The sequence below is a fragment of the Neodiprion lecontei genome, chromosome 7 (assembly GCF_021901455.1).
Source record: "Neodiprion lecontei isolate iyNeoLeco1 chromosome 7, iyNeoLeco1.1, whole genome shotgun sequence".
NCBI lineage: Eukaryota > Metazoa > Arthropoda > Insecta > Hymenoptera > Diprionidae > Neodiprion > Neodiprion lecontei.
Window position 1 is genome coordinate 25,902,672 of NC_060266.1, and position 22,867 is coordinate 25,925,538.

At 47.4% G+C, this 22,867-nt stretch overlaps 2 protein-coding genes across 6 annotated transcripts in view; both read right to left on the minus strand.

The window, feature by feature from the left end:
* Positions 1-13,452, minus strand: part of LOC107224914 (neuronal acetylcholine receptor subunit alpha-7) — a 70,174-nt gene extending 56,722 nt beyond the window's left edge. For all 5 annotated transcript variants that reach the window (XM_046744873.1, XM_046744871.1, XM_046744872.1 and 2 more), the window contains exons 1-3: positions 12,792-13,452; positions 11,571-12,100; positions 771-910 (exon numbers count right to left, since the gene is read on the minus strand). In XM_046744873.1, coding sequence (XP_046600829.1) covers positions 771-910; positions 11,571-11,703 — 273 coding nt within the window. In that variant the 5' untranslated portion in view covers positions 11,704-12,100; positions 12,792-13,452. The remainder of the gene's footprint in view (positions 1-770; positions 911-11,570; positions 12,101-12,791) is intronic.
* Positions 13,453-14,922: 1,470 nt separating this feature from the next.
* On the minus strand, positions 14,923-22,845 carry LOC107224922 (heterogeneous nuclear ribonucleoprotein U-like protein 1). The gene is made up of 10 exons (XM_015665176.2): positions 22,279-22,845; positions 20,989-21,980; positions 20,630-20,819; positions 19,767-20,506; positions 19,486-19,614; positions 17,973-18,141; positions 17,289-17,534; positions 16,833-17,184; positions 16,427-16,721; positions 14,923-16,334 (listed from the first exon to the last, which is right to left on the minus strand). The coding sequence occupies exons 1-10, from the start codon at positions 22,409-22,411 to the stop codon at positions 16,179-16,181; spliced, it is 3,402 nt and encodes a 1,133-aa protein (XP_015520662.2). The 5' UTR covers positions 22,412-22,845; the 3' UTR covers positions 14,923-16,178.
* Positions 22,846-22,867: the final 22 nt, after the last annotated feature.

The window sequence follows — 22,867 nt, forward strand, 5'->3', positions numbered from 1 at the left end:
AAAAAGAAAACGGATAATAAAGTTCATCAGTTAAAACCATGGCTCCATGGTCAGTCATCGTGATATGCATGTGTGCCCCCCCCCCTCGGGGGGATTTGGGATTTGCGTCGGAGGTTCGTCCCGCACCGACGCGACGGGTTTTAAACACCCCAGCTGATTGAGAAAATGACGAAATTATGCGGAATTCGTGGCTCTCACCCTGTGACGCGCGCTTCCGCATCCTGCAGGGGCACCCACCTAATCCGGATTCCGCGGTTCGCCTCCGATTTAATTAGCGATCACGTGTGCGCGTGCGGACGTGCGGTAATTACACCCCCCCCCAGCCGACGAACCTCCCTCGCCTCCCCCCCCCCCCCCCCCTTTGCCCCTCCAACTCCAACTCCTTTTCCTCGTCCGGAAAGACGAGTCAGTCTGCGGGGATGTTCGCAGGGCGTCCCTAATTTCGAGGAAGGTGAAATTTACCGATTCGCCCCCCCGCCCCCGATGTTAATCTCTCGCCGATCGAACGAGATCTTCGGAAAGCAGGGGACCGAAAGACTGCGCTCGACATTGTTCGCGCGGAGGTAGGAGCATGCCGCGATAGCATTTGAAGTTTGAAAAGTCCGGGACCCTTCGTAGGGGCGATAATAATTAATCCCCCCACGAACCGCCCCCGTGCGAATAAGTGACAAAGTTGCTTCCGAGGTCCCTCATCCGGATCGACTAGGTTATCGGAGCGACGCTCGGACACGATAAGACGACCCTGGCTTATCGATCACGCGCCGACTTACCACGTCGATGATCTGCTGCAGCGTCAGGCCGAACTTCACCTCCAAGGGCTCGCTCTCGTTCGCCACGGGACGCTCCAGGGTGTTGTAGTTCGCCAGGAGGTGGTTCAGCAGCCGTTTCTCGTGGTAGCCACCCCGACCCTCTGAAACATAAGAGCGACGCATCGTTAGCGAGCTTCGACTCCCCGCATCCCTTGTCCGATCGTGCCCGAGTCCGGCAAAGTCGAAAAGTGAATCGAACGACGGCTCTCCGATTATTCGCTTCCCGAGCCACCACCGCCGTCACCCTCTGATCGACCATTCCTCGCCAACAGCTTGTGCACCCCTTATAACCCGGGCGTCATGGGGAACACCGTCCTTCATTCCCACGAGTTTCGAGCTGCACGGCGACGTCGACGGGCGAGGCTACGAGGGCTCCATTGATCCAGCCAACGAAGCTACGCTCGCATACCTTCTGCGACGTAACTCTCTCTCTGTCTCTCTCTCTCTCCCTCTCTCGCACTTCTCGCGGACAGTCGCCGCCAGGGGTTGTCGTCTTGCAGGTATCGGGTGGATTAATTTTACTTCTTTTTTTTCCTCCAGCCTAAAATGTTTCCCTCTTTTCAATCACTCACGGAGCGTTTGCTAGCAAAAAGAAAAAAAGAAAGGACACAAAGACGAAAGGCAAAACACAGAGAAAGAGAGAGAGAGAGGAAAAGATGACAGCGTCGAGGATCCGCAGCCCTCGCGATGTTTCTTCGGCATTTCCGGAGTCGTATATAGTTGTACGTTTCGGAAAGGGGTCAACGGGTTGTTCAACAACTCTGGAAGTCGAAAAGCCTCGCTATTTTTCCCTCGCTATTCGAGCTGGCATCCCTCGCGCCGTCTGTCCGACCCACCCCAGTGATATGCACGCCCTGAAAAGTACCCGGCATGCATGCATGCAGCCGGCAAACCCGCCTGTCGAATCCCGTATATTCGAGCGATAAATACCTGCCCCATTCGTCGAGGTTGAAACTCAACCCTCGCATCGACGAACTCCGACATCGGCGTATATTATACCCACACCGACACGCGTGTCCGTAGAAGCCCAAAAGCGGAGTGAATCTGACAAACTGTCGTTATTCAAAGTGATTTTCAGCCTGAAAGGCGATCAGGGCCGAAGCGTCCCTTTTCCGATCGATGTCCTCCGACACCTGATACGCTGTTTTATACTCGTTACACGGGCTTGGACGGCCTCGCGGGTCAGACCCGGAGGATGATCGCGACGGGATCCGTCCGCCGAGAGCCGAGGATGGGCTTCGAGGAAATCGGAGCAGCTGCAGGCCGACCGGAGTTTCCAGAGTCCGCAAACACGGCCGTAAGTCAAACACACGGTCCTCGGTTTGTTCGGTGTTTTATTGTCCGAGTAGACGAGTGCTCCCGAAACTCTAAAATGAACCAGATACGTGTATAACCGAGTCTTCGAACGAGGTCTCCGTACGTATATTACGCCTGTAACGTATATACGTATACGTACAGTATACGTCCGCGGATCACGGATCGCTGATCGAGCATACACGATCCAAGCAACGTCGCAAAGGACTCGCGTACCGGTGTGCGAGGATAACGAGGGGTCTTCGCGGTTTTTATCAGCGAGGAGCGAGGCTCAGTCGAGGAGGCTGCTCGGTCTTATCGGCCTCGTTAGCATCGAAGAATAGCGCCGGCGTGCCGAAGGTGGTAAAATATCGAATCGAGTGTCCGCGGCCCGGGTCCCATCATCCTCTTTGGCACCGTCGTCCCCTTTTCTTTTCGCGCACGCCGCTCGCAGGCACAGTGCCGGTGATTTTCGGCGCGCCGCCGCCGCGTCGCGACGCGTCCTTTGAGAGCTTTTTTCGGCCGCTTTACGCTCCGACCGTTCGGCGAGAGGCGTCGCGACGCCTGGGTTCTCCGCTATTAAACGCCTCGGGCTTACAGACCAACCTACGATTGGTCACATCGATTCCCGAAACCCGAGTCCGCGCCTCCCGCGGAAGCTCCGCAGGAATACCGTGCTCGGGTGAAAAACTTTGACGAATTCAAACACAGGCGCGCCGCGAAGCCGGGGGTGGCTGGTAAATTGGAAGCAAATTGAAAACGCTCGGTTACCTCCCCACCCCACCCCCGACTACTCCGTCCTTTCCATCTATCCGTCTATCGATCCCTGCATCTCCTGCCTCCCTGCAGCGTCGTGCACTTAGACAAGCCGAATACTCGTTACAGGTCGTCGTCGCTCTTCCGCGGTCTGTCCGTACCAGTTGCAGGGCTTCATCGGTCCACCGAGATTATCCCCGGTATAGTCCTGCGGTCCAGGATGTACCTCTAACCACCCCCCTCGAGTTTCAAGCTGCAGCTGTCGGAGAGAGTACACGGGTCAGACTTTTCCCCCGATGAGGCAGGGGACAACGGTTCGCTCGGGCGAGTGGCCGCGTTGTTTTTAATCGGAACTGGTTTTTTTTTTTTTTTTTGTTTTTTTCCATTTTTTACATTCACGCGAGGGAAGTTTCGTCGGAGACTGATTTCAAAGATTTCACTAGTCGACAAAAATTCACTTTTTGTGGGTGAACGTGAATACTTTTAACCGGTTATGTTTGAAAGAGGGTTCGGTAGAATAGAAATGATATTAGAATATTTTATATACGAATAGTTTTATTGTGACATGATTTTTTTAATTTCTCAAAAAATACAGTTCTTATGAACAAAAGTTGGGTTACGTATAGTGTCACGGTGCGCTGATTAACAAAGGTTTGTTGCTAGTTTTTGCGTTGCAACTATTACACTAGTGAAATTGAATGTTTATCGTTTGGACTTAACTCTTCTGATTCAGGGTGTTTTGTTACTTACTACAGATACCGGTTAGTTAGTCAGAATAAAGTAACAAAACACCCTGAATCAAAAATGGTGAGTCAACGCGACAAACGTTCAATTTTCACCGGTACAGTAGCCGCAACACAAAAACCAGACCTGATCGAACAAAAATGAACATGGTTTTATAACGAGGGTACAGATTACAGGTATTTCAAAATTGTCAAGCGCCATCCAAGTCTTTTGTAACTTTCGGGCAGTTTTCCTGGCTATCTTCTAATCTGCCCGCTACTCCTGGCCGACAATGCTCTGGACGAAGGAGAATCGGGTGGATTTCCTGCAACTCGCCGAGCGTAGGTGGCCGCAGCGGAGCCTGGATGTCTCTGTAAAGTTGCAGTGAGAGTGAAGAGCGTGGTCGAGACGCTCATGGCGACGGGTAGGTATCCTCTGCTGCGGGACGGGATGCCGAACAGCCCGCCCGAAGGCCCCGGGTGGTCGTCATAGCAACAGGCACCCCCGAAAATTTTCTCGCTCCGAGTCTGGAGCTCCCTCCCTCCCACTCTGCCTCTCCCTCTCCCTCTCCCGATCTCCGTCTATCCTCGTCCCACGGCGCAAACCGTCAGTCACACTCCGAGCCCATTCAGCTTCCGCCTCGTTCGTTCGATCCTCGCTGCATTCTCTCCCCGGGCCTCGGCGCTCTCAGAGACATAACCTTCGCGCCTCCCTACCTTCCCCCACCCCACCCCACCTCTCTTTCCTCTCCCCTCCTCTCCTCTCTCTCTCTCTTTCCTCTCTCTATACCCTGGCCTACCCTTCCCTGCCCTTCTCTCCGACCTTTCCCGATTTTCCGCGACCTCGAGCGAAGGATGTCAAGCCGACGACGGTCCTGCGGTTGCCGCTCGCTCGCACTCGGCGAACCTCTCAGGATCCTTGAACATCGCGAACGCGGAAGGCGAGAGTGCCGAATTTTGACCTTGCCTCTTTGTTTTCCTCCCGCGTCTAATTATTTCTTTTAAGTACCGCGCGAGCGCGCGACGAGGACCGAAGGGGGGGGGGGGGGGGGTGGATGGTAAGAGGGAGGGAGGGAGTAACACCGGTGATACGCGATGCGTGTTGTAACCGTACGCGATACGATTCCTGCTCAGGCGATATCCTCGAGTGAGAAGAAGAAGGAGAGGAGAATCAGAAACGAATGTTGCCGAGGGTCAGAATCGATATTATATGTATAAACCGACGTCGACGGAGGATGCGGCTTCTCGGTTTGGTTCTTTGTCAAAGTTCCCGAAGCAAGGCCGATATTCACGGGTCGTAGCTTTGGAAATGAATTTATCCGTCCCTCCTGGCGGGACGCCGCTCGCGCACCCCCCGATACTCTATGTGTACATCACGTCGACCGGAAACGTGAGTGGAGGAATTTTAAGATGAGATGAAAGATAAATAAATAAAGGGAAACAAAAATACGGGAGACTCGCCGAGGAATTCCGAACGTTCCCCGGTGTCGACCCGCCGACTCGATTCACCCCCTTCGCCGCCTGCTCTTGCTGCCGAAAACAAGTCGAGCGGGCGAGGATGGCGTGGTGAAAAATTTTCAATTCACCGCAACTCCCGTCAAGTTTTACGTACGGTACCTTGAGATTGCCTCACCAACTGTCCGCGGGATTAAAGAAAGCAGCGTTCGTTCGGGGTAACCAATTACCGGATCGAAAATCGTGCGAGCGTTTTAATGGGGGGAGTATCGTTATTTATAGTTTGAAGAATATTTTGGAATTTCTTCGTTGAGATCAATAACAAAATGACGGCATGGCGCTTATAAGTAGGGAACGACCATGCTTTCAATCCTGTGGCGCAGATTGGTCGGTGAATTTTTTTCAATTTCAAACCCAAAATTTTACGCACAAATTTTTTTATTGTATATATTTGAAAATTTTTTCTTTTATCAACATTTGAACGACGAGCTTGAAACCAAAAAGCTGTTCTTGACTCAAAAAAAGAAATTTCCATTCGTTGCAAGCTGGACAGCGATGTCAGGAGATACGCCACCGCAAGAGTCATCGAGTTCGGAGTCGTTCGCTACTTGTATGCTCCATGCCGCCATTTTGTTATTAATTTCAATGCAAAAATTCGAATATGCCCTCGAAACTATAAGTAGTATAGCCCTCGAACTGAAATTGCTCCAAGTGTTTTCGGTATCTTTAAAGAAAACTCTGAAAAACAGGTATTATTACAGGCCGTCCAAGCTGTGCCTCCCCCTCCTTAAGTAGTGCAGATCAGCGGTTTGGTCAGACACGCCGTTACTCTCTTGTAGGATCGATGCGCGGGGGCGGTTTTTCGGCGCAGACTTACGCGTAAGGGTATAAGGGCAGAATGGCAGGATGGCAGGGTGGAAGGGAGGGCGGGAGGAGGGTCTGAAAGTCAGAATGATGCCGGCACACTGCTCCACATTCGATCCGGCCCACGTTCCACCCTTCGAGGGTCGTCTAAAGGCGCAAGCGCGTCCACCAATCAGCCATGCCCGTGGTTTGTGTACCTTTGCAAGGCCACGACGCGATCCATGTACGTACGTACCTACACACGTACGCACAACCAGTTGCCGGACGGCACATCGCGTAGAAATATCGCAAGTGAATGACAACGTTCGCAAAATGTCAACATTATATATATATATATATGTATATAAATCTCAAAACACGTCGTGTTCAACGTTAAAAATTTATCTTGCGTACAATCGATGCAACGTATTATTATTATTATTCGAGAAAAATATGTGCGTTTGCAACTACAACAACATTTATAATTGAATATCGTCGATTCGTCGCGTCTTGCTCGGACATTTAACCTTCGCTGATCTCCCGTTCATCACTCGCGCCTTCTGGAAGAACGCCAGAAATCGCGTCTCTTCGACACGTATAGCGGTGCTGCAGATTCGGGAGAAGGCGATGCATGTTTTATGTCGGAGGAGACTCGCTCGGTAAACACGGCGTGGCACTTGAAGAGTCCCGAGGATGGGGAGTTGGAAGTTGGGACTTTCGAAGAGGTTCAGCGTATTGATTCTCTTCGTCAAGTGCAAGACGCCCGGCTCTCTGGGTACACGGAGGGTTGGTGAATGCTGCTGCTGCTGCTGCTGCTGCCTAGCCAAAGTAGCCGAGATGAGGGAGCGGCACTCGTCGTGTTAAACAACTCTGGATTATTGGCACGGAGGTACGTCAGCTCCGCAAAGTCGGCCAACAAATCTGACGAGTTGATATCGGCTAAACGTTCTTTGTTTTTGTGAGATTCGAGACGGTTGAAAGTCGTTACGATTTCGACCTGAACCTGGTGAGACTTGTGAATTCAATAATTTCCAGGCTGATTCGTCTTTGGAGATTTTATTCGTCCGAGATAACGTCATGTCACTTGATAAATCATATCCACCTGTAGTCATGCCTTTCAAACTTCCTCATTGTCGACAACGTTATTTGGACGGATTTTTGATATTTCAGTGATAACGGTAGTGAAGTCCTTCCGGCAAAACTGTCCTGCTTGTTACGGAAGGCTAACGAAGATACACCGGGAGACGGATTGCTTATACTTTTCCAACATTTTCCAAATTACACAGCGTCCTTTGTTCACAAGTTGGGTGTAATTTGGTGCGGAGTTGTCGGAAGAATAAGAAGAGGATCATTTCCCACCGTAATCAGAATCGACTACAATGAGAGGTAAAGTGGAGGCGCAAAATGAGGGGACAGTTAAAGCGGAGGCGGGTCGAACGAAAAGAACACTTTTTGTTATTTGTACATTCGGAATCGCTCTGATGGGCGAACAATACAATTTCATGATCGACGAAAAGCTCTGTTTGTTTTTATTTTTAAAATCCCTGTCACAGCGAGACTGTCTGCGAGTTGATAAATAAAGCGTCGAGTTTTTCTCCCCACCGTGCTCCGTGAGTTTCAGTCATTATACCGTATCACCCGGGGATGGCCCTTGCCGGCAAAATTTTCTTTCGCATCACCGATTCCTTTGACGGATCAAGAGATCTAGTCACGTTCCGTACATCCGCCTATTACGAAATGCGCGAAGAGCCAGCCTCTGCTCTCGAGTAAAGCTCGCCTGGAAGGTTGCAGCGCAGGCAGCCCAGGGTTTTGATTTCGAGTGGCCTCGCGGTACGTAGGTAGAATTCGTCCCGTCGCCGGAGGGAGGATAGAAAAAAGAGGCGAGTGGGAAAGCGAGGGGGTGAGAAAGGGTCGAAGAAGAAACGAGGACGGAGTCGGTGGGGCGACACTCGATGCTTCGGTACGAGAGCCTTGTTCGAGGACAACCGGTTGCGAGACATTACGAACCAAGCAACGGTTAGCGGAACTTTTGAGTTTCCCCCTCCTACGCCCCTTGCTGGTAACACAATTTTTTCGAAGCGCACCCGCGAGACGAAAGAGCGAAGAAATTTTGATCGTTCGTTAGGATTGTTAACGATCGATGCGCCGCCGCTCTTACCGGTCAATTACCCTTTCGACGTTTATACTTGTCTCGCTGCGGCAGCAGGACGTCGCGTAAGCTGTCAAATGAGAAGGTGGAAGGGTAAGGTTGCGCGACCCCGCTGGACGGGGAGTCGGAGAATCGTGCCGCGTTGGATGGAAAAGGGCACGCGGGTGCGGTAAGTGAATAAAGCCAGCGTCAACGAGCGACTATACCTGCTAGATTGTTGGAAGGGTAATTAGGAGAGAGAAACGCGTCGCCCGTGCCGGCGGGCCTAATTATAAAACAGCAATGCCCTCGACGTCGCGGCGTCTCGCGTCGTAACTGCGAGGCCCTGCCTCAGGGAGGGTAGAGGTAAGGAGAAGCGACTGAGATTGTGTCCGCCGAAAAGCAGGAAACAGTGGCTCACAATCGGCAAATAACCAGAATCGCGCTCGCAAGCGATAATTTGGGTCTCGCGATTCGTAGAACTTTTGCCGCGGCGATACGCCGTCTTAATTTTATCTCTGATTTACGGAGATAATCCTCCTTGCCTGCACACGCCGTTTCGCTCGCGAATCGCTTCTTCGGCACCCGGCGTCGTTGTCGCCAAGCACTACCGACCGCGGTGTGCCTGTAATTTCTTTTTGCAGCCCCTCGAGCGGCCCCCGTTTCTCGGGCCGAGAGGCGCGGGACTCGGCGAAGGGTAAAGAGTCGTTGAAGCAACAATTTTGGCGAGATGCCTCGCCCGGCTGACCCGCAAAGTGGGCTAGTCGACGGATAAAGACCGCGAGTCTCCGTTAAAAGGCTCGAAAGAGGTTCCCGAGGAAAACTCCATTCACCAATTGTCAAACGGAGGAGAGGAGCACGGGATTTATGTACTTCTTCTCCCGCCAGCCACCCCGCGCAGTTAATCGCGTTGCAGAATCGTCAAAAAGCTTCGCTCTCGGGTGTTTTTCGCCTCCCGCCAACCGTCGCGAGGCTCTAATTAAACGTCGGTTTTACCCGCGGAAAAACATTTCGCGCTAATACTCAATTCCGCAAATCGTTTTTCAACCATGCGGTTGAGGATTCGCGTCGGGACCATGATTCGGTGGAATTTGTAAAATCTCGGTAAGAGTGACCAAAAACAATCGACTACTTTTCAAACACGATCAATCGGACGTCTCGGTATTTTTCCACACAATCGGTTTTTGGCTTTTACTCGTTACTCAATTTTGCAATACGATGTCGATTCGTGTGATCAGAGTGTAAATGATCATCGTTGTCCTACTTACCGAGATACCCGTTTGATATAACAAGCGAACGACAAGCGAGTATTGTCACCTGAAATAAAAAAATGCTTTGAATAAAGCTGAAAATCATGAAAAAACTTTTCCGCTGTTGAGACTGCATGCCGAAATTTAGGAAATTTTGGTTTCATACGCACAGTTTCAAAAAAAAAAACTAAACAATGGATTAGTCGATTAATTTTCACCGTGTTCGATTAGATTTCCCGGACTCGATTGATCGACGCATCGATCACCTTCGGCTTAAAGCGGAGATCGCTAAAAATCCGCACGAGCGGGTCGAGTGTCTCCGTGACTTGCCTCGTTATTCCGCGTCGCAATTCAATTCTAGTACCCACTCAATTATCCGCTCGATAGTGCGGCAGACTCGGACTCAAACCGAGTATATGATTCGAAATGTCCGTTGTGCAGGTGTATACACCTGCGGTAGGTGGAATTGCCCGTGCGGTTTGTTTCCAGGTTTTTCCCGGGCGATCAGGTATTGAAAGCGGAAGCACGTATAATCCTGCGGGCGAACGGTTCGGATCGTAATATCGAGTGGGTGGATGGGTGGACAGGAGGAAGGACGCGGGTATAATCGGAGCTGAATTTTCTTTCCGTATCTGGCGGCAACTCGCGAACGGCCTCGACGGAGCTGATAAAATATTGAATGAAAAAAGTGGGAAGGCCGGTTCGCGTTATCGGGATCGCCGGTCTTCCCGCCTCTCGGGTCTCGTCGCGTAGGCCTTCTTTATGGCGAGAAATCCCCACTGGCTAGCGAAATAATTGAAAGAAACGACTCCCCGTTGACCGGCCCACGCGAATATCCCGTAACGTCCCGGCGTGACGCCAGAAACCTTCCGGGACCTCGTTCTCTTACACGGGAAGTCGGCAAGCAGAGGATTTGCGATACGCGGTTGCCGATTTAGCCTCAACGCGATATTCCGTAGCCGCGCTTTCACGTCGAAAGGATCGCCCCTTCTCCACAGCTTAATTTTCGAACCTTTCGAGCGTCGCGATACTTGTTTGAATAAAATTTCACTTCACCCGTGGAAATGATGGCAAGATTTTTGCATATTTTCTGCGGCGCGGCTGCAAGAGAGGAGCGGATGTAAGGGAGGAAGTCCGGATGGTTCTCCCATCAGCATTACCCGTAACAATGCGGTATTTTTTTCCCCTCTTTGTTTCCCCGGGGCATTACGCACCGTTGGATCCTCGGGTATGCTCGAGGAGTAAAAGGCGGTGGCTAGGGTCAATGAGGACGAGGTAATTGAGGTAATATACAAGGACGTCACCAGAAGAGTGTTTACTTTCCAGTTACCGCGCGTCCAAAAGCTTCGGCTTACAAGACGCGCTTTATGCGTATGCGCTCGGTGGAATAATTTTCGGGATTCGCGTCAACCCTCCGGTGACGTCTGAGCCACACACCGTGGTTTGCGACTCGAGTGCGCGTTTGAATAAAAATAATATAATTTTTAAACGCCAAGTGGCGAGGCTCGTCGGCCAAGCTTTTTGTACATCGTAGCTAAAACCCGAGTGATTCGTGATTGTGGTTTCGGGCTTTCTGAAAATAGTCTTACGATAATTACCGACACTTATCTTCTGCGAAATAAAAATTATGCTCACTTTTTCAATGGACAAAGTTATTCACACTTTTAAACAATATTCAAATCAACCGGAAGCTTTTTTATCAACGAAATTTTACATCGGGTATTTTGCCGCAGCGGCAAGCACACTGGAAATTAAAATTTATACAGTTAGGGATCTTTGGGTTATTTTGCCGAAAGATAGCGATAGCTCGAATCCGATAACAGATTTCCGTTCTCGTTGGTGTAGACCTTACTTTAAAAAAATAACAACATTCTCGTATCAATTGTATTTCCATACCATTTGTCAAAATTGACTCACAGCTAACTCACTACCATGGACCGCGGATGAAAAAATTCATGGCGAAAAACGGGATCGCAAATGGAACAACAAAAAATCTCATACGAATCGGATCCTAAATAAACATTCGCAAAGCGATCGACGACGGGATGATTTTAATCCTGAAAAATCGGTACTTCCGGACAAGATAATCCTTCCACGATAGAAAAAGAAAGTAAAAAAAAGAAAAAAAGGAAAGAAATAATAATGACAACAATAATAATAACAAAGTACAAAGGAGCGCAGGTGGACGCGCATGCGAAAAAGAGGGCGAAACGTTCGCTGCGGCAATGTTTACAGTAAAATAATTCATTAGAGTTATATTCCAAATTTTCCGACCGCTCGTACGACAAGCGAGAAGTAAGAGACGTGAACTGACCTTGCGGCATGATGGCGAAAAAGATGAAGAGCGTAAGGCAGGGAATGGTGATCCAGGATCTCCTCGACGAGAATCCCTGATGCCAGGTGCAGCGGTCGGTGTCGTTTGGGGAGGACGTGATTGACGACGACATGTTGCGAAATCCCGCACCGGAACTTCACACCTCACTCGCGGTTGAATTAGGGAAGGAGGAGTACCTCACCACCGGCAAACTGTAACGCACTATCGCATCATCTCCGGCGAACGAACAGGCTCGCGAAATTTCCATTGATACGGTGCTGGTGTTTCGAATTTCGCCGATTACGGGCCCCGAGATAAGACGGGGCTAATTACTCGGACCCTTCGTTTCCGGACCCCCCCGACTTGGCCGTCATAACCAACGCGAGCAGGAATTGAGCCGATCTTAGACCCTTCTTTCTTCCTTCTCTCCCTTCTATCCTGCAATCTGCCTCCTCGTCCCTCAAGACGCTCGACGGATCCCTCAGAAGCTTCCGAGGCCTCGCTCACTCCCTTCAATTTGAGCAATTCCCCTGGAACCCGAACAATTATTATTCCAATTCGAGGGAGGCGGTGAGATCGCAAATTCCGCCCTAGAACAGACACCTGTCGTCTCTTTCACCCACCCACCCCTTTCTCTTCCCACCCTTTTCTCTCTCTCTCTCTCTCTCTTTCACCCCTTTTTCCGCGAGCACTCAAACGGCGGCACTTTCTTTGTACCGTGTATAATAATGCGCCAACTGAGAGGAGCGAGAACAGCGAGGGATGAAAAGCTCCGGCCTTTTCACCGGACGTAGGTATCTCCGGAAATCCGACTCGCGGCAAAAAGACCAGAGACTATAATCGCCCCGCGAAAAAATGTTCGTTCTACTGCTTATTTCTTTTCCGTTTGAAGACTCAACCACCCCTATTTGGCACGGGCCTTGACGTGCAACACGTTAAATCCTTGATCGTCGGCTGTCGGACGTGCGATAATCGCGGCTTATTTCGATACTCTTACTTTTTTTTATCGGCGAATGGAGAGGCTTGTACCACGCGATTATACGCGTATTATACTTGTACACACTCGAAGAAACCGCGAGGAGACGACGGGTGTCCGAATTGCAGAACGACACGCGACGACAACCGATAACTTAGGGGACGTGTAGCTTCGGGGTAATCTAGTCGGTGTATCAATGGGCTTGCAGCCCGAGAGGGCGTGAAAGGGAAGGCGTGGAATCGTACTTTCGAAGGCACAGCCGAGTTCAGACTTCCTTTTCTGCGGTTCCCTCTTCGTCGGACGGTCCAAACGGATAAAGTCGGAGAGACAGCCGGGATTTCGGGTCCCTCGTGATATCGTCGAGATTATCGATGATCGCCAGCAAGTGCCGGGCAGCGGCTCACGCGAGCTTTGACCACCCCGGACCGGTTTTTCCTCAAATTCTTCATTGGCGCCTCAGTTTCCCAGCTTTTACCAGCCGCTCGAGGAACCTCCTCGAACACTCTGTCGCGACGGAGGAACTCCCGAGGAATTCCAGTCACGCGGTCGACCCACGCCAAGTATTCCAATCCGCAAGCTCGGGCCAGCGGACACGATCCGGCAGCGCAACAGTCCTCCGATTCGCGCTCGTGGTCCTGGTACAGTTTCGCAGCTTGTCGCACGTCGCGTGAAAATCTCTTTGCGCTTTCTACGTTCTCTCGAACGTACGAGCGATCCGAGTGCTTTTACAGTTTGGTGGAAAAAATCGGCGGGCAGGGGGGATGGTGGGGAGGAACCGTTCCGTAATCTTATCGGAGGTAGTAGATTTTTATATCCAAGGGGTAGGCAGCAGGTAGCAGGCAGCAGGTACCACCACTACCAGGACCAGCCCAGACCAGCGCCAGATCCGCCAGATCCGCCAGACCTACCAACGCGATTCAGTGGCTGGCTGCAAACTGGACCACCACGCATCCAGCATCCGTTCCCTCCCTCCTCAGACCCTCTCGCACCCTCACCCGAGAATCACCCCCTGGACCACCACCACCACCACCACCACCACCACCATCACAGCCACCCGGAGGCACCCCCCAGATCAATATTATACCCACCCAACCACCGAACCACCTCTCCGAGTCTCTGGCATGGTTTTACCTCTTCCACCGCGAAGGTTCCAACTTCCAACTTCGGACCTGATTCTAAGCACCGTTCTTCAACCCCCTAGGACGCTGCGTAGAATCGCTTCGGACATATACCCATGTATCGTGAACATTGTAGGCTAGCGCATCTCTCTTTCCAGGCACTTCAAATTCACCTGCGACACTTGACGTTGCAGGGGTAGTTTTTCTGATTTACAATTTACCTTATCACTTTTTTTAGTCTAATTCTCCTCCGGTCGACAGGAACACCCAGCATGATGTGTGAGCTTGTATGTATATCGGTTTGAATCAACGTTAAAAATACGCGCAACAAATAGATATCCTTGTACACCGCATGCACTTTGCACATGGTCCGCAGTGTTTACGCGTTGCCCCAGCACGAATCAAGCTCAATCTGTTGCAGCTAAGCGTGCTTATTACCGCGTGATTGCAGTTTGCATGCGCTTGTTGCAGCTTTATTTTATAGGTAGAATTTGCTTGTGGAAATTCGACACTTGTTGACCTATTTTTAATTGTAATGTGTACGTGCAGTGAGGTGCGTTTGTCTGTGTGTGTGTGTGTGTGTGTGTGTGTACTTTGGTAAATGCTGAAGAGCGTGTCAAGGGCTGAAAAGCCTCCGCCTGAGGCAACCTGTCGTAAAGGCCGCGTGCGGAGACAAAAAACTCCGGTCCACTGCAACTTTTCGTTATACTGTTTGATTCGATATAACAATTACGTATGCGCTTGTACGCGACGTTTCGCCAAAAAAAAATTAATCATCGAAAATGGGCACGATGGAATATGTACCACAGTTTATTTTACCGGATTTGTCGAAATTTCACGGCGGAAATGTTCTTTTCTCGAATGATAGAGGCTGTAGACGACTAAACGACACTTCACTTTAATAGACAAGGTGTTTATTTCTGTCAATGAATTTGTACACTTTATTTACTAATATTAATAATTCTATAGTATATACTATATGTAAATTTACCAATTTCGACTATGACTTAAATATTAAAATTACATTTAAAAAACAAAAAAAAAAAAAAAAATACATACAGAAGAAAGTTAAACCGTGTTTGACGCGTACCCTAATTTTCACGCTACATTATAAAACGTCCCTTCAAACTTCTCAAAACGTTCGAACATAGCAACTGGTTCGTACTACATTTATATATTTAAATAAATTTTCTGGTTATTTTCAAAAAATATGTTGCATATTTTTTCATTTTATTTTATTTATTACTCCTTTTCTTCCTTTTATATCCGATTACATATTTGCAATCCTTACGATAATATGTAAATAGTATCGCTTAAAATCTAAATGTAATAGATATATTGTAAATAATTTTTTTTTTTTTGTTGCATTCCGAACAGTAGGGAGGTACTCTTATGTCACACACAAGTATACAGTTTATCTCGGGCGCTGCGATTGTCGCGGGGCTTGAACATTCGGAACACCGTGATAATGACATGATGGAACGCAATAATATGGTCGTGTATGAATTGATCGCTTATACTTAAAGCCTTATAAAAGTGCAGTAGTTATATGTATAATATCCGAATCGAAATCCGTACGCTTCATAATATGTACATTGTACAATTTGAAACTCACCTCATTCATATGCATCTACAATACGGGGTATATAAATTTATGGTAAGGTGCGCCCGGGTAAGAAGTATCAGATAGAAAGAATGCTCAAAGTCGCGCGTTAAACAATCACGCTCAACAGACGCCATTAGACGCGAAACTTCAAATTTTGAAGAAACTAACGCACAATCCTTTGCTCGACCGCGAAATAAAATTTATAAAAGATAAGTCTGTGTGTAAGATCTGACGGCGAAAAATCAAACAACGCCGTAACGGAATTATGTTGCAACTGTTTATATTTATTCATCAGCTAGTCAATATTCATTCGCGTCTGATAACAATGAGGAGAGATAAATAGATACTGCTGGAATGACTGAAAACGTTGAACCCTGAACCTACCACCCACGTCGTGTGATCAACATGTATATGCCATACATGATAACATTCCACTGATTCTCTTTGATCCATTCACATGATTGAAATGTCTGTGATATTTGCCGTTGTTTTTCCGCATAATTAAGAAATATATTTATACATTTCTTGCCGTCAACTTGTACCAACACAATAACCGTGATAACAGATTATAATCTCTGTACGTACAAACGTAAATAGCCACCAACCGCTGACCTTGGTCTGCGCCCTGGCCTTAAGTTGATTAATTGTCGACTCCGATGATGAAGCGAACGGGTGCGCGTGTATTAGCTCTATTCTCAGGACGTACTCTCAGGCTAGACAATCCCTACGACGGTTGACCTTTTGAATATCGCTAAACGTAGTCGCGACCATCTAATCGAATACTTTAGATGTACAAACATATGGGCTGTACACGGTCAACAAATAAAAAAGTTTCGACATTGCTGTGACGTATATCGCTCATCGTTTCTGAAATTAATAATAAATTGGTGACCGACGTCTCATTACTTCTACTTCTGTTGCTGAGCTTGCTGAGCATTCGTCGTCGTTGTTTGAGTCGGGAACGAGTAGGATGGAGTGTAGCCCTGCCAGCCCTGTGAATACCCGTACGTGCCTGAGTTCGTCGTTGATGAGCTCGTCGAGCTTGCACCGCCGGTCGTTGTTGCCTGAAATAACCCAATTTCCCGATTATTGCGTGACGATCTCACCAAATTTAAACCATTCGCATATGCGACAGAGAAGATAAAAATGTATTTACGGTCTGAGCAGCACCGGTGACGGCTGCTTGACCAGATTGTTGTTGTTGCTGCTGCTGGCCCCAATATTGATTATAATACTGTTGCTGATTCCATCCGCCCCAATTTCCATTCCCGTAATTCTGTTGACTGTAGCCACCCTGGCCGTACGAATTTTGACCAAAGCCTTTCCAACCTCCCCATTGTTGTTGTCCCCACCCGCCCGGTTGCCCCCAACCACCCTGTTGAGACTGACTCCCGGACCATCCACCCTGTTGACCCCATCCACCTCCACTCTGTTGTTGCGAACTTTGATAACTGAAAGAAAGAGTATGGTCAGGATCTCTGTAGATTCCCTACCCGATGCAATTATTCTCGTCTCATAAATAGTTACTAATTCGTTCAGAAATTCATGTTTCTCCGACTCACCCCATTGCTCCCCAGCCTCCGCCTTGTCTTTGCTGAGAACCTCGGTTGCGATCGTTTCCTCCTGCTGGCCTTCTGTCTCCACCACCGCCACGTCTGTCGTTTCCACCACGGTGCGACGACACGAGAGGTCCCCCTCTGCCGCCCCCCCTCCATCCACCACCAGAAGCTGCGCCGTATCCGCCGCTCCCGCTGTTTCCTCCGTGTCTAAGGTGTCCTCCTGATCCGCCACTGCTCCCGCCGCTTCCGCTACCTCCACCGCTGCCACTTCCACTGCCACGTTGTGGCCTATCTCGCCAACCACCTCCGTTATTGCCACCACGCCATCCACCCATGTTGCGGCTTCTTTCTGGGTCTGTGAAAAATTTTGCTTCAAGTTAATCCACAGTTTTCGCCTATAGCTGAGATTGATGAGCGTGTTTTTTTTTTTTTTTTGTTTTTATTTCCATTCAAGCTTACATCCACCCCTGCGATCACGATGATCTCGGCTGTCTCTGCTGTCGCGACTACTCCGTGAATCACGGCTGTCCCTGTGACTATCGACTTTCTCGAAACGTGGCCTTTTGTTGATTTGTTGTTGGGAGAATCCAGCTTCTTTTCCTTCTTTGTTGTACTTTTCTATCAGCTTCTTTGCCTCTTCTTCCTCAAGTTCGACGTACTCGACTACGTCGAAAGACTCGCCCACATTAGGTGCAGAGAAATTTGCTGAAAATATGAGAGAACACCGACGTGATATAATTTTTCTCTTCCAAGGTGCTGTTACCAGAAATGAACGTGCGAAAGACAGTCAGGCTGACCAGTGAGTTTCAATGACAGCTCAATTACAGAACCTTTATAAAACTCGTAAATTCCTACAGTAAATTCATTTTCAAGTATCGAGATACAGAATGTATTTAAAACTAACTATTGTAAATGTAAGAGAAGGTGACAAACGATTTAAGAAGATACGGGGCACAGAATCAAAAATGAGGAGACAATAAAGAGAAGGATGTAGCTGTCAGCGAAACTTGGGAATATATGTTGAAGAAAAGAAGTAATGTCTAAAAGTTGTATGATAACGTTATATCGTAGGCGACCTTGTCGGGTATAATCGGGAGAGTATAGCATGTAGCGCGGGTACTCCCGATGAAAATAGGGACCAACCTTTCATTTCCAGAACCGCGGAATCAGGAACATCCTTGCCTTCGATGGCCTCACGCTTAGCAGTGCGTAACTTGAATTCTTCGTCCGTTGGTACTATAACTACAGCCTTCCGTTGAAACCCGTAGAAACGCCTCATTTTGCGCCTTTGTGCGGTAGGATATACGTTTGTCTGTATCGGTTCCACAGAAAATATAGATGTCATGAGATTTCATTCGTGATGCATTAACAGGCAGGCGCTGATGTATTTTCTCCAAAGATTTATTAAAACGTTCTTGGAATTAAATAAGCAGAGGCAAGCGCTTTCGTCGTACACCCTACTTTTTCTCTCTCTCTATCATTCTTCCATAGATGTATACCTACGCTCAAATCAGTTTTATTTACTTATCTAATACTCTCGTACATACATACACTTGCATATATGTACATACGATACTTACCTGCAGAGGATCACGTCCAATGCGGATTTGGATACAATATCGTCTTACATCTCGCAGTATACTGGATGATAGACTATCAGATTTCGACCCCAATAATTTGCTTATCAACTAGTCAAAATTCCACTAATGGTGTCAAATGAGAGAGAAAAAAGTATGCAGCAAAAAAAACTCGACTGTTCCCTTTCAAGTCCATAAACTTAATTCTCGCATTTTCTCTATTAACTTACCTATACGCGATGCGCGGGTACAATGTAAGCGAAATGGATCAACAATGGTAATCTTTTAGCTATTTGTTCAGGAACTACTAACGTTACGTGAGCATTTTTTAGCCTATTAACTTGATATGCCAAAGTTTTAAATTACTCGTCTTTTCCGTGAACAGAATAGGTCTTAATCGATAATTATCCTAAACATACCTTCACACCGCCCATGAATGATTGCGACGTTCTTGCCGACTTAACAACTTACGTTTCTAATCCGTACCTTTATTTACACGTTGCATGACATTTTATACACAAATATTAACCTGAACTGAACTCCCTGTTTACATTATTTATAAACTGGATCTTTTCAGGAAGGACATAATGTAAAAAAAACATTACACAGTTTATAGTTACAGTTCCGTTCAGTAATATGTGTATATAGATGTGTCATAAAAATTGGCTGAAACGGTTTAGAGTACAGAAAAAAAAAAAGGAAGAAAACCTAAAAGTAGCCAACTACTTACAAGTTGAAACTCGTCGAACTTGGGCTGACAATGATGAAATTTTAAAGGTCTAATTCACGGATTGTACTTAGTTTGCAATTAGACTTCAGATTTTTTTTTTTTGTTAGTTTTTGACTCTGAACAGTTTTTTTAACTGTGTAAAATTATATGATATTGAATATGGAAAGTAATGATGGCAATATTTGCGATGCATCAAGAGAAATAATGAAATAACGGTGTATCATCTATTTTAAATCATCCTTTTTGTAGTGAAAATGTGAAGGAATCATCACAGTCCTCATTAAACAATACAATCTACACATAAAAAATTCAAAATGTAATCCTAGAAAGAATTACAATCAAGACTCACCTGATCCAGAATATAGTTCCGTCGTCTTGTCGAGGCCATTTCAAGGAGTTTATTCAAAGCCCTGGTGCATTTGTCAATTAGAATTTCCCAGCGTCCATGATAGTTCCGCTTTCGTGGTAGTCCCATCACCTGGTAAAGAATGAAAATCAGTTAATTACTCAGATTGAATTATTAATGGGGATTTTGGTCCCGAAAGCTAGTCAATTTAAATCTAAAATTTTAAAAATATACACGCGAGACACAGAATATTAAGAAAAAAAAAGTGTATATATTGCACAAACCTTCATTTTGTCAATGAGAGTGTTCGTTCCAAGTATGTTGTACATTTTTTCTGGATGTATGGCTGTATACTTCAAGGCCCATTGTGTTTTTCCAGCAGCTGGAAGACCGCACATCAGTATCATTTCGCAGTCTTCTCTTCTCTCCGGTCTACGAGGTCCTGTAATTCTCTCTTGAGGATCAACCTCGCCTACGGAAATGTATCCTGGGAGGATCCGCTTGCTCCATGGCTCAACCTGCCCAAAGTTACACCCAAACGTGCAGTTTTTGGTAAGAATATGCGGGTAGAGAGCAACGTCACCGATCTCCTCCTTGGAGATTGAAAACGCAATTCCCTGATCCTCCCCATTCACGGTGAATGAGAGGTCGATATTTGTCTCGCCCGTAAGATCCGCATAACACCCGACGACGTCATCCTTACCAAACTTCTTTCCATAATCCTTGAATTTACATTCTGTCGAAATCTTTCCGGTACCTCCGTAACCGTAACTGAACTTCTCCTCTCCGAGTTGCATCGAGGTTCCGCCAACAGACCAACCAACGCGAACTACATGCGGATTTTCCTCGTCTGCCAAATTTATATTGCAGTTCTCGAGAACTTTGGCTTCATAGTAGAGTTTCCCCATACGAAAACCAAATGATGCCCTAGCACCAGCCCAAATGTAACCAAAACCGTCACTGTGCATTGGAGTTGCTTGACAAAAATGATCCTTGTTAATCATTAAGTTTAAATCCGAATCATCTGTAATAAAAGCAAGGGTTTAAGTTGACAAATAGAAACATACGTTTAAAAACACACAACTCAAGATTCTAGAAGTACTACAACTGCAAAGAATAAACCAAGTTGACTAATACTTTCACTTACACCAGGATAATACTACAGTTCCATCCTCAAGCTCTGGTTCGTCATCAGGTTTTACAGGCGGTGGTGATCTGTACCGTTCCTGTTGTGGGCTTGAAGATCTTTTGCGCTTTCTGTCTCTACGATCTTTCCGGTCTCTATCCCTTGCTGCGTCGCTGTCTTCTTCGTTGTTCACATCCTTCATCTCTACGTCCTGGAATACAATGAAATACTTTACGGTAATACTTGTGCGATTAGTGACTTGTGTTCAGTTGACTTGCGAGATATTGCTCAAGAAACATTTCTTCAAACCTTGGAGTAGTTATTGATATCTGATTGCAAGTGAATCGTAAGCACTACAAGAAAAAGCAAACGATACTTACCTGTTCTTCTCGTTTCACCGTCCTTTCGTCGTAGTCATAGTATTCAATTTTTTCTTTGTTATCTTCAGGTATATTTTCTTCCGGATCCTCTTCCCCTGGAACAGTTGGTTCCAAGTTTACTGTTTTAGAAATGACATTCTTTTCATCTTGTTCAGATTCCTCCTGGATTTGGACAGATTCAATTGAATCTTTTGTATCATTCTCTTCCTTGTTGGACACCCTGTCATCCACATCTTCTTCCTTCGATTCTTCTTCATTGTTCATTTCATCATCTTTAGCCATTTCTTCCTTGACAGGATCAAGATTCTCATCATTTTGGTTTGCAGATTCAACTGGTTCAAGTTTTTCTAGTGGTTCGGAGCTATGTGAAACTTTGGTTTCTGGAGGCGTTTCCTCAACAAATTCTTCTTGTGGCTGCTGTTCCATTACGGTAGTCGAATGCTCTTCTGTTTTTTCAGGCACATTCACTTGTTGTTCTGTAGCGGTTTTCGTGAAATCAGATTGTACTTCAAATTGTGAAACAGGTTCTTCCATTTGCTGCGGACTCTCCTCCACACTTGCGAGAACGGATTCGACATGTTCTTCAGGCTGCGGCTCTATCTTCTCAGGGCTAACTGTATGTGATTCTTTCACTGGTGATCTTGTGGAGGGATCTGTAATATTTTCAGGCGTTGCAACTCGAGGAGGGACCTCAGGTTCGCGCGCATCTGGCTCGGGAGCTGGTTCCTCAGGTACAGGGGAAGGCTTCCTCTGTTCTTCCGGTGGTGGAGCTTTGGCTGGAGAAGGCGATTGTTTCGCCCTCGCAGCTGCTCTCGAAGGTGTTTTGGAAGGGCTGGTAGCTGAAGCGCTGCGAGCAGATCGCCCCCCGGGTGTTTTAGCGGTTGGTGAGGGTTTTGCAGGTTCCGGCTCTGGCGACTGCTCGTGTGGTTGTGCCTCCCTGGTATCCACACCTACCTCATCGTTCGACTCAGGGATCGTCGTTTCTTCGACTTCTAAATGAATGAAAAGTAACAAATAACACTGGAGCATACATAATTGAATTTGAGATTGTTGCGTTTCCTGATAATAAGTAAAATGGAAATCAGATGCATAAAAAATCACGGCGTCCTGAGGTAAGGAAGACAGGTTGGAAATAGGTTGGGATATCGGGGTGTTCCAATCGAGGAGTAAACAGTTTTCCGGCGCCAGTGACTAGACTGTATTAGACGCCGTGTTTGGACGCAATTTAAGCGGGAAACTACTGGGATAAGCAGTAACGCCTAGTGAGCGGTAAGCCGAATGTTTTCTTACGGTCTTCGGCTTCTTCGTCCTCCAAAGCCTTGCGGAGTCGCTCGACGAGGACAGCTTTATTTCCTTTGGTATCGAGACCGCGATGAGAGAGCTCTGCCCGCAGCTCGACCACTTTCAGCTTCGCGGGATCCATGGCGATGGATTTATTTATTTTACAAACAACCGCACAATATTTACTCGATCGAAAATGCTTTCAGGAATGAGCCATACACGCGACGGTGACCCGCGCTGCGCTCGCAATATGGCGGCGACATTGCAAACAATACGCGGAGTGATACGGCATATCCGATTGGCTCGTCGGACGCGAATTCGAAACGACGCCATTGCGACAGTCAATCAAACTTACTCTTTCATTTGACATATACCGACGAAAAGCGATCCGATTGGCCAAAGTAGGGATGTTTCGGGCGGCGGTAATTATGAACTGGCTTACAGCACACCCCGTGCAATTTTTTTTTTAGTTAATCTTCACACCCTAAATGTTCGTTCAGTTGTCGATGATGACATCCGCGGGATAAGAGCGCGAAAAAATACGTAATGAAATGAATTCTTTTCGCGATATCTTCTTTCCGTAATACACACACCATCG